This window comes from Phodopus roborovskii, unplaced genomic scaffold, assembly GCF_943737965.1.
Source record: "Phodopus roborovskii unplaced genomic scaffold, PHOROB, whole genome shotgun sequence".
NCBI lineage: Eukaryota > Metazoa > Chordata > Mammalia > Rodentia > Cricetidae > Phodopus > Phodopus roborovskii.
In genome coordinates this window covers 53738098-53750201 of record NW_026126418.1, presented here as the reverse complement: position 1 = coordinate 53750201, position 12104 = coordinate 53738098, and the positions used below count along the sequence as shown (strand labels likewise).

At 43.1% G+C, this 12104-nt stretch overlaps 1 protein-coding gene across 1 annotated transcript in view; it reads left to right on the top strand.

Annotated features, from left to right (window-relative positions):
- The window catches only part of Kif5c (kinesin family member 5C), a 151513-nt gene that overhangs the window by 90176 nt on the left and 49233 nt on the right, over positions 1 to 12104 (top strand). The window contains exons 12-13 of the mRNA XM_051184720.1: positions 5298 to 5470; positions 10018 to 10086. Of these exons, the coding sequence (XP_051040677.1) occupies positions 5298 to 5470; positions 10018 to 10086 (242 nt within the window). The remainder of the gene's footprint in view (positions 1 to 5297; positions 5471 to 10017; positions 10087 to 12104) is intronic.

The following is a 12104-nucleotide window of genomic DNA, read 5'->3' as shown; positions in this document are numbered from 1 at the left end:
CCTGGAGGCAGTGGTGAGAGGTGGGAAGATTCCAAGTTAGCTTGGACCACAGAGAGACACTGCCTCAAAAGGAGTCATAAAAGAGGATGAAAGGCTATTTTTGTCTAGTCTGAACTCCATTATTGTTTTCTTTCTTTTAAAAAAAAAATCTAGTTTTAACTCCATTATTGTTTTCTTTCTTTTTAAAATCATGGATAAGTGAATAAAACATGTAATTTCCAAGAAAAAGAAAAACAAAAAAAAAAAAAAAAAGAAAGAAAGAAAATAAAACAAAAAAACCCCCCAAATTTAAAATTGAAACAGTTTTTATTTTTGAGATTATAAATCTATTACAACATATCTACCTTCCGCTTCCTCCCTCCAAACCTTCCCATGCACCCCTCCTGCTCTCTTTCAAATCCATGGCTGATTTTTCACTAATTACTATTGCCAAACTTAAACTTTTAAAATTACATTTATGATATTTGTGTATGTGTGCACGTATGTTCGTATGTGGCACACTTCACTTGTGAAAGTCAGAGGACAGTTTTCAGGACTTAGTTCTCTTCTTCTGGGTCCCAGGGTCTGAACTCAGATGATAAGGCTTGGCAGCAGGCACCTTTACCTGGGAAGCCTTATTATTGGCTCCTTCCAAAATTTTTACAAAAGTCCATGTCAAAAAAAAAAAAAAAAAAAAAAAAAAAAAAAGACCAGAAAGTCTAGAAGTCCAGGTGTCAGGCTATCAGGGTAAAGGCCATCTGGTGAGTCTGCAATTTCTCCTGTTGAACAACTAGGTACAAATTGAGTAGAGAGGGTTTGGATTACGTTGTGGAAATCATGATAGTAAATGCCTTCTTTTGTTTGGTTTTCTTGAAACAAACTTTTGCTGTGTCGCCCAGGCTGGCTTTGACCTTTGATCCTTCCTTCTTCCTGCCTTAGCTTGCTGAGTGATGGAGTTTCAAGAATGAGTGGGCCACTATGACTGTTGAGATTTGCTCTTTCAGCATTAGGCCTGTGGGAGATGCTGGCCCACTCCTGGATCCGTAGGTATGAGCTCACAGGCGTTAGCGTTTCAGTCAAGTTGTCTACTTTATTAGGTCTCCTTTCTTCCTTTGAGAGCACAGCTAAACTAACAGGAATACTGACTGCTCAGCAAACCACATGACCTGTTCAAAAGGCCATGAATGGAAAGAGGGTGCAGGATCTGTACGTTAAAAAATTGCTCTAGACAGGAATAGGGGATGCCAGGAGCTGCTTACAGTATTTTTAGGAAGGAGGGTAAAGGATGCTATTTGTATGCAAAACAGTCTCATAAAGGAATAATTTTAAAAAAAAACCTTCACATTTATATAATGACATCTTGTAGCCAGCTGCTCTTACCCATCTGGCAACTTTAAAGACTTCCTTTCGGTGTCTTCCATACAGAAATTACTTACCAGTAGGTTTGCCAGTAGGCCTGTGTAATTGGTATTAAAACAAAACACCTCGTTTTCCAGATCTCCAGTGGTTTCTGGTGGAAGCTGTGAGTGACTTGCAAATCCCTGGCCTGGAGTGGCTAGAAAATGCAATTACCTCTGTATTTTCCAGAAGCTTCAGGGACTCAACTTAGGAAAAGAATAACTAGCTTGTTGCTATTTCATGTGTGAAATTTTAATGATTTCCTGGCAGTCTAGTGGCATTCCTAAAGAAAAAGAGGAACCAAATAAACTCACTTTAGAATTTTTAACTAATAGACCTAATGAGATTTTGTTGTTGTTGTTGTTGTTGGTCTGCCGTTCTCATCCATCGAAACTGATGGATTTCCATTTTTGCAGAGATGTTATTTATGCTCTCTGGGGGTTTTCCTTTTATAATTAGAAGGTTCTGCAAGCCTTATAGGTATGCTCCAAGTGAGTGCTCCTGTGTAAACACAAATCTTTTTAGTCCTTAAAGGTAATTACAGCTGACAATAGTAAATGCCAGGGTGCTTATTTAAAGAAGTGGGGGCTTTTCAGTTTAGAACTCCAGACATTTCCAAGGTTATAAGCTCTTCTATAGACAGCAAGTACAAGCCTCGTGGGCCAGACTAAAAGAAATCTGCTTTTAATAAAGCAGAAAGAAAATAAAAACCATTGCTAATCTTCACTTGGTGGTCTTTCTCCCCGGCTGATTACAGGGCATTATTCCTCCAGGGCTGGCTGGAAGCTTCTCTCTCGGTTACAATCAGTTATTCCATAATCATCTTGTGGAGTACACTGCAGTGCAGGGAATATTCTCCATTAACACGCTGAGATTGCCATGGAGACAGATTGCCTGGTGTCAGCTCTTGCACAGTGTTGGGAATTTACAGTCCCCAGACATGGTAGTTACCAGGGTCGCTTCTGGAAGTCATTCGCCTGGTTCTTTGAAGGGCAGCGGTGTTTGGAAACCCCTTGGTTCCTTCCCGGGCGGGAGCTCTGCTGCTTCTGCGTGTGGCTGCCTTGTTCAGCTCCACCTGAATGGCTGCTGCAAAAAATCATGTCTGCCTGACCTTTAGAATATGAACTAGCAAGAGCTTGCTGTTTACACGTAGCTTTGTGGGAGAGGTGTTGACACACCGATTCAGAGGAGTGCTCATGAGAAACCAGAAAGACTGCTGTAGCTTTCAAACCCTGTTTTAATAATGTTAAAAATAACACTGAAATGGACTTGCATAACTGGTGTTTCATTTTTTAAGAGACTGCTGGCCACACAAGTATATTGAACATACTAGAAAAATTAAGGATAAGTAAAAGTAATTGAATTGCAGAGCATCTGAATTTGCCCATGTGGGGGAGGGGGCAGAGGGGATAAGAGGTGGGACTTGAGCCTGTGATGGCCGCTGTGCTCATGACATCTACTGTCTTTAGATCAGTTCTGTGATGCAACCAGTGTTGTTTCCTCTTCTCCATTACAAAAGAGGCAAAGCAGGCTGTGGGCCTGTGATTAATTCAGCTTGTGAAAATGTGTAGTCATGCTTCAGGATGGCATTACGGCACTGGACATATTTATGAGAGTCTGTTGGTCATTTTCAGGGGGCCCCATAGCAGCATTGTCAGCTTGCGGGACCTCTAGAACCTGGGACATCACCTACCTCCTGGTAATGATGTCATTCATAGGTGACAGAAGGAGAAAGTTTTAGGGAGAATCAGATCTGTGACTTTTGGTTTGAGCAGGTCATTTGTAGGTCACAGGAGTTAATCCCTGGTCCTTGCCTGCCCAGATGAATTAAAACAAAACAAACAAACAAACACGCACCACTGGGCAGCCCTCAATTCTCCTTGCCTCCAGATATCATTGCCTGTCTAGCCATTTGGAACCTAAGCACATAGGGACTACATCTCTTCCAGATGTTTGTGGGTCTTATCTCTTTGCCTGTAGTGAGTGAGTCTGTGGAAACTATGGTCATGGTTGGCTGGTTTCTGGGTCGGGGCAGTTAAGAGGTTCACCTTCAGCATGTTGAAGCAGGAAGGTTAAATTCATAGTACAGTGTATTGCTGTGTTCCGCAAATTTAAAAGCTATTCCTGAAAACTCCAAAATATAACCATAGGCAGCACTGTGACAAATGCCAACGTGTCAGTGGGGAACAGAATTAGAGAGGAAGACAGGACTTCACAGTTCTAATATATGCCATACATTGCCTGAGTTGTCTGAGGGCATAATCTGAATTCTCTGTGTGGTTAGAAGTTGTATCTTCATCTATCCACTCACCCCTCCTTTACCCAGTCTCCCGCCTATTCATCTATCTTGCCACTCTGATAGCCCACAGGCTTAACAGGCTGTGGAAAATATAGATTCTTTAATTGAGTGAAACCCATTCCCTACCCTAAGGTTGTTGTTGAACATTTTAAACCAGGAGCTTGGCGATACACTGATTTGGTCCACAGGCCGCCATGATCTTCTAGGGTTATTTCAGGTCAATAATTCAGAAAAAAAGCATTCACATAGTATGTAGTCCAGTTGAAAGGAGAAGATAGGGAGGCTGTTTTGCGTGTAGTGAAGCATGGATTATCTAGGGTTTGCTTCACATTGCTGCCTTAGATGAAACTGATACAAAAGTGGAAAATCATTGATGTTAGCTTTACCTCTACAGAAGCTGGCATACAAACAGCACGGCCAGATCATCCCAGTTTTTTGTTTATACTGAGATAATGTGCACTATGTTCAGGTGGGTTCCCTGAGGCATGAAATACCCTGTTTATGACATTACAGATTAAGATCTTGGTTCTTCTGTCTTTGTTCCCACTTTTGGCCCAGGGCAGTTTTCCAGGGAGATTTTTGCAGAATGGATAATATGGACTGAGAAGCAGAGTGAGGCCTGGGCTGCCTTCATGCTCAGGGGCTGGAGCGAGAGCATGAAGTTCTGGTGAACACTGTGGAGGAGAAGTGTGTTTGGTGTGGATTTGCTTTCCAAGAAGACAGCTTAAAGAGTCGGGCCATGTGGTTTCCATAGGCTCTGTTTCTTGTATGCTCTCTTGACATGATGATTTTCCTGTTGGGGCCGCCTTTGGCCAGCTTGAGATCTATGCCTTTCTCCCCATTTGCATTGCCAGTGTGAGCCATCTTCCTTTGAAGGCCCAGCAAACCCTGCTCTGCAGACTGAGAAGTAGTGTGTAGATTCTAGATTGACTGTCTTTTTTTTTTTTTTTTTTTTTTCCTTCCTTTCTTTCCCTGGGACTACCTGACATCACAAGAAATTATTCTATTTGAACTCTCCAGCAGAGCCAATTAATTCATGCTTCCTGGGGGAGATCATGATGGTGGAGAGAGTGATTGCACAGGGCAGGTCCAGTCCTTGAGTTGAGGCTGCCCTGACACCGCACCCTCCTGAGAGTCTCAGGTTGGCAGGACCTGGGTCCCACAGCATTCTAGTTAAACAGTGGCACTGTGTTCGTTGCTTTGGCTGTTTCTACTAATGACACAGTAACATAATTAATTGGTAATTAGGATGCCTCAGAGGTCTGTTTCCCTTTGAATCAGTGACTAGAGAGAATATGATTCTAGTAAGTGCTAGTGTAGTTCTCTACAAAAGGGAAATGTGTGCAGGAGCTCCCAGGCAGTGCTGGGATTGGATCACTTATCATTACTATGCCCAGTGGAGCCATTTGATTTCTGCCATGTGTCCTAGATCCCACATTGGTCAATTAGCTACACCTTTCTTCCCAAATAGAAAGAACAGACATTAGCTCTACCCAGGACTTCTTTTTAATCGTGTCTTCTGTGTGTTTGTCACCAGGGCAACTGTTTTTAGAATTCTTCCTGGAGGGTTGCATGCTTGATTTCTTTAAACCTCAGCACCCCACTTGCTGTGTTTTCACAGGGGAAGCTGTGCCTGAGGATGAACAGATCAGTGCCAAGGACCATAAGAACCTGGAGCCCTGCGACAATACACCCATCATAGACAACATCACGCCCGTTGTTGTCGGCATCTCTGCAGAGAAGGAGAAGTATGATGAGGAGATCTCCAGTCTGTACCGACAGCTAGATGATAAGGTCTGTGGTTCAGGGCAAGCGCCTTGTCTCTGTGGGCCCCAAAGACACCACTTAGCTCCAGTTAAAGAGATAAGTCATGTTATCTCTTAATGGCAGAGATAAGTAAGTAAGAGGAAGATTCGATCAGAGTTACCAAATCAGGGAGAAGGGGATGAAAATGAGAAAGGTTAGGTAGTACCGGTGTTTAGATAAACAGTCCCTGAATGGTTAATATACTTATATGCAGAAGTAATCAGGTTACTGATACAAAGTAAAGGGAGATACAAAATGAAGATAGAGACCGTAGGCTTTTATCTTGCTTTTCCTTGGCTTTGCGGGGTTAGTGTTTTCTAAGAAAAGCAGTTTCTGCATGCCTATTATATATATTAGCCGGAGACCAACAGTCTTCACCCTGCTACAAAGATGGAAGGTGGCAGGCCCAGTGAGTACCAAGCCTCCTGGAGCTGAGGTGGGGATGCAGACAACTACAGAGGGTGCAGACAACTACAGACACCTGTCTTCCTGATTCCTGTTCTCTAGTTTGATTGCTACGGGAGTAGAAACTTTCATGGATGATTGATTAGAAGAACCAGGAAGTTGGACCGGGATTGGGGAACTGTTCAGAGAGACAGGTGCTCACTCCTAGCGGTGTGTCTGGGTAGATTGCTACAGAAGAGGAAGGCTGTGTGGGTGTGTATGGATGTGTTTATCACTTCCCTTCTTTTCTTTGCCTCTCCTTTTCTTGGAAAAGTCAACAGTAGCCCTAGCCTAGGACAAGGTAGGTGACTCTAAAGACTCAAGCATGTAGCTCTAAGACCGTGGGCTTTGGAACTAATCACATTAAAGATGGTGGCCTTTCTATTTTGACGCTGTTTTCAGAGATCATTGTTGAATGATGGAGTTTGACCACATTAATTGGGGATGCTTAATCCTAGGACAAACTTTTAGGGCCCACTTAGGCATGTAACTGTATAGGTTAGAATAATGAAAAAGACTCCTTGAATTGCATGTATCAGTCATTCCCAGTAGAGTTAGGAATCCCACAGGCACAGAAATTAAGTCAGCATGTCATGCGCACCTGGCATATTGCCCATGGGATATCCTAAGCTCTTTCAGTTCATCTCATCAAGGTTTCGGATACTGTCAGTCTAGCTTAATCTTTTCTCTGGTAGTTTGGCTTAGGTGCCATGGGAATATCTCTGGCCTGGATGTAATATAATAGCTTTGTTCTGGGAACATCACCGTTAATCTTACAAGGCTCTTTCTTTGGGGTAAAGCCCAGGGTCTGGTATCACCCTTGCAAGATGAATGGGACTGGTTGCCTTGAGGACACTTTCTACTGTTTATGGTTCTTGGAGTTATATGATCCCCAAAGATTAGAGCAGAGTCATCTTGTGTTTCTGGAAACGAATCTCACAAAATACCCATGCTAACGAGAACTGGGTACTCTGCCCTCCATGTTCTGGGTGTCCTCTTCCCCTTTATTCTACGTGGGTATTATACTCAAGATCTCAACAGGGCAAAAGGAGGTCAATAGTATGTTAGTAGTTTATGTGACTTCCTGATTTCTCCAGAACTGCTATTGTTTTCAACTGTGAAGAAAACCCCTCCTCCCTTCACAGATTCCTGAATCTACAGATTCTTGGATGGCAGGTCAGAATTGGTTCTGTGATGCTGACAGATGTCCTGGAGGGCATCAAAGCTCACGGTCTACTGCCAGCCGTGTTTGTGAGCTCTTGATTATGTTTATCAGCTGTCATTCTTTGTCAGTCTTTGAGTCCCCTCAGAGACTCTAAAAGATAGCTCCGTGCTTCTGGTGATTTAGGCATTTAGATACTTTAAGAATGCACAAGTTGGAACATGGTGTCTTCTTAGATTACAGAATGGCAGGGCTGGAAGTAATCTGGAAGGAGGCGAGGCATTAGCCTGGGTACATGCATGTATCTTTCTTAAGTTTTCACAGCCCATTGGTGGCAGACAGGAATGAGTTTTCATAGCCCTTGACCTTTGAGCCCCACACTCATTTCATGCTGACTTTAGCCCTTTAACCAAGGAACTGGTTATCCTTAGTGAATCTTTTTAGGACACAGTGGGAGAAAGATAACACAGTTTCTCCCAAACCCTCTGTGTTGTTCCTCGTGGGCTTAAGGATAGATATACCCCAGGGTCAGCTGCTTGATGGAAAAGAGGCCCAGAGGAGATGCCCTGCTTGCCTGTATGCTCCTGTCATCTGTAACTCAGGGCTTACAGATGTCACTTCAAAGATAGCAATGGGGACTAAAATCTTCAATATATAACAGTATACTATGACTACTAGGTTCCTCATTAGTCTCCTCTGTGTGTTCTCTTTGCTTGATGGAGAAGCCACATCTATGGTGACATCAAAAGAGTGTCAGTATAATGGGGAGCTAGGTTAGAGCATTAAAATATTGATGTCCGGCCCTATCTCTCATTGAAGACAGTAAATTCGAGAACTGTTAAGTTGGTTTCATATTGTACTAATTACTGAGTAGCAAAACCATCTCCAGAATTAAAGATGGCCATATTATTTCATGCATAAGAAAATCCAACTACAAAATTAATTTTTGAAGGGTGCTATGAAATCTGTTATCTCAGTGTGAGCACACTTAAACATGACCTAAGAGAGACACTTGCTGTGTGGAAAGTACAGCACTCCTTATTCAAAAAGGCTTAGATATTAAAATGAAATCAGAATAGACAATACTAAATCCTTAGGAAGTTGCCCTTGTAAAGGGCAAGTCTACCTTGGGACATGGCTCTAGTGGAACCTGTTTTCTCCATCTCAGAGGGAGCTGCCACCCCCACCCCCCTTCCATTCCATTTCAGTTTGTCACCTGTCAGGGAGGAAGGCTGCCTCTCCAGGCTTTGCCAAGAGTGCAGTATGAGAATGCAAGTTACTTCACCCTTCTCTTTTTATTTTTGTCACTGAGGGGCAGGAATACAAAGCTGATCCTTGTAACTGGCATGCTAAGTGTCTGAAAGTGAAGAAAAGCATGTCCTACGAAACAATGAGTTAGCTGCTGGAGCACCAATTCCTGGCCTTTTGGCTGTGTGGTCATTTCTCTAATTTTTCTGCCAAAAATTGGAGCTAGGTGAAAAATCATCAATATTTTATACAGCCACTGAAGAAACGTTGCTGTACAAAGTTCAGAGCAAATGGGCTTTCTTTTTTGTTGCTGTTGGTTTTGTTTTGTTTTTCAAGGCAGGTCTCTCTGTGTAGCTCTGATTGCCCTGGAACTCGCTCTTTAGACCGGGCTGGCCTCAAGCCTCCCTGAGTGCTGGGACTAAAGGCTCCACTGTACGGCTTGCACCACCACTGTCTGGCACACACAGGCTTTCTGAGCAGGGGAGTGAGACCAAGTGTGTGGAAAAGATCCAAGACACAGAATAAGGATGTTCAGAGCCTATGGTGCAGACCTGAGGATGCTAGTGCTCTGGGGAAGGCACTAGCTACACCATCCACTAACCACAGGGCAGTGCTGGCACAGACGCCACCGTACATGCCGTGGATGTCTGCGGAAGTTCTGTGAGCAGATCCAGACATCCACCCTTTTCACCTCACCTCTGAAAAAGATCCAAAGTTCAGGAGAGGGATTTTTAATGGGGACAACTCCAAAGCAGGACCTGGCACAGAGCCAGTGTAATATACTGGACTGAATATGACTGTTTGGTGTGCAGCCTGTGACAGGTCAGCAAATTGTAATTTTCCTCTTATAACTGAAAGATAGGTGAGCCTCAAGCCCCACTGTCATTTCTCACAGACTGAACTTAAAATTTCATTTGAAATCATGAAAACAGAGCAGTAAAGGCCGCGTTCTTCTGCAGTGGTTAGGTGTCAAGCCTGCTCGCTGCTTCTCCTTCATTAGAGGTGGCTTGCTGGTTGGGAGGCCTGCAGGGCATTCTTGCTTCTCAGCAGCGACACCTAGTGGCAGTGAAGAGAGCTGCTGTTTTTCCCTCGAGCAGTGGCTTGGAAAGAGGCACCCCTGTGTGCATACCCAGTTGGTTGCAGGGTTTGTTTCTTTGCTTGTTCTGACTTTCAATTGTTCTGACTTTCAATTGACAAGACTATTGACTGCCAACCAAGAGGGCTGTCTATTGATACCAAAGAGAAAATTCCACATACGCACTAGTTTTGCTTACTCTAAGTAAATGGTCATGGTGTGGAAATAGTGGGCCATCCTTCCTGTCACTTGGCAGCATTCCTGGTCACAGATGCACTTAACAGTCCAGTCTGTTAACGTCTTTCTTTGGGGAAGGATGTATGTGGAGTCCCTTTCAGTGTCCAAGTGCCAGATCTTTGATTTCTGGATGATCAGGGTTTGGGTTCAATTTGTAGATATTACATTTCCCAGAAAGAAAGCTGGGTGAAGAAACACACTAATCAACTAGCTCTCAGAATTGTCTCCTGCTGTTACCCTCCCCTCCCCCCTCCCACCATCTAATGAATGAACTTAGGACTGGCCTCTTGGTATCTGACTCCAGAAGGGAAGCCAGGGTACCAAAACTGACACAACTAACCCAAAATTAAGCATGATGTTTCTTTTTAGGATGATGAAATTAACCAGCAGAGTCAGCTGGCTGAAAAGCTAAAGCAACAGATGTTGGATCAGGATGAGGTAAAGTATGCAATAAATTCTTTTGTCACAATTTTTTATTGGTTTTTATTGTTATTGTTAGTCCTAGAGACATAATTTGCAAATAACCTTTTCAAAACCTTAAAGCACGTGGAGATTTCTTAGTAGCTCTCTTACCAGTGTCTGCTCAAGGTTGGTTGTCGCTATGCATAGAAGAGGAGTATGTCACTCTGTAGTACCCTGAGGCACAGGGAGTTGTTTTGTGCTCCACTTAGGCCTGGGAGGGCATCCGCTTCTCTCCAGGTGGCAGGGTGAGGATGGTTCTTGCCCAGCTGCAGCAGGGTCACACTGTGCTGTTTTCAGGCATATCACCTCTGCATGTAAGTGGCATTATATATACAGGATGGGTTTCACTATGACATTTCCATACATCAGTCTAATTCACTTTGATCTTATTCACCACCTGTGTCCCCCCCCCACCATCTCACTTCCTCTCCTGATTTTTTTCTACTTCCTTTTTCAAGATAACCCTCTAGAGCCCACATGGAACAGAAAGAATGTGACCTTTGTCTTCCTGGGTCTGGCTAAATGTCTAAATGTGATGATGTTTCTGATATTTTCCTACAAATGACATAATCTCCTATTTCTTTATTATTAAATAAAATTTCATTATGTGCATGTACCTGTCAATCATCTGTCATCCATCCATCCATCCACCCATCCATCCATCACCTCCCTGTCACATTTTCTCTATCTACACATCTATTGATGGATGATATCTAAGCTGGTTCTATAACCTGACAATTGCATAAATCTGGTTTATGTTTTGGCATAGACCATATTCTCTCTCTGTCCTATAGGGAAAACAAATCAAATGTAGAATGTCAGAGGGCAAGTGACGTGGGACCCAGTGCTCTGCTACTGTATATTTGGTACACTAGAAAGGAGGCCAGCTGTTTTCAGCCTCCCCCTGCCGGCATTCTGTTCTACAGTAAACGCCCTGATTGCACTTTTTTTTGCCATGGATTTTACACACAGAAACCCAAGAGAAGCATAGTCAGCCAATCTATCAAGCATAGATAATTCGAAATTCTCTTGCTGAGATCACCTAAGTATTTTTCTCTCCTGTGCTTTAAGATGCTTTTTGCTTCATTGCTAAAGTGCTGTCGATTGGCTTATGTGACGCAGTGATGGCAGGTGGCAGAGACTGATGTTCCAATCTCAGTCCCTGAACCCAGAAATAACTGCCCCTGTAACCATTCCCTTCCTCTTTGTTTCCCATCATCTTTACAAGGGAATGATTGTGACTTTGTAGCGAGACAATCTCTGCCTTTGGAGTCACGTGAGCCATATTGAATAGTTTTCTCTCTTACCTGTGGTTGAAGCCACTTTTTATGTTAGCTGTTCTCTGCGTGTCCAAGAGAGGTACAGCTACCTTAGATCAGTTCTTTTTGTTACAGCTCAAACCTTAACATTTTTTTCTTATAAAGCAATAAATGTTCATTTTAGAGAAATTAGAAAATAGCAGTGGGAAGAAAGCTAAGGAAAATATCTAGGAGGCCAGGAACTCATTTTACCACATGTCAGTGTTTGGGGTATATGCTTCTATACATTCCAAAAACATGTTAAGGAAATGTCTCCATTTTAATTACTTTTTGATGATTGTGAAATCAACTTATATACAGTATGAAATCTTGGCACTGATTTCAAACGCTCTGCCAGTGTTAATTTAGTCATTAGGAATAGTTCTCCCATTTTTTTTTTGTTTTGTTTTGTTTTGTTTTGTTTTTGAGACAGGATTTCTCTGTATTGCTTTAGAACATGTCCCGGAACTAGCTCTGTAGACCAGGCTGGGCTTGAATTCACAGAGATTTGCCTGCCTCTGCCTCCCGAGTGCTGGGATTAAAGATGTGTGCCACCAACACCCGGTTCTCCCATCTTTTGTTAAACATGTGAAAGCCAGCCCACTTGCTTGTTACACTGTGGCGTGTGTGTGTGTGTGTGTGTGTGTGTGTGTGTGTGTGTGTGTGTGTGTGTGTAGTTCAGTCTTTGATTTAAGC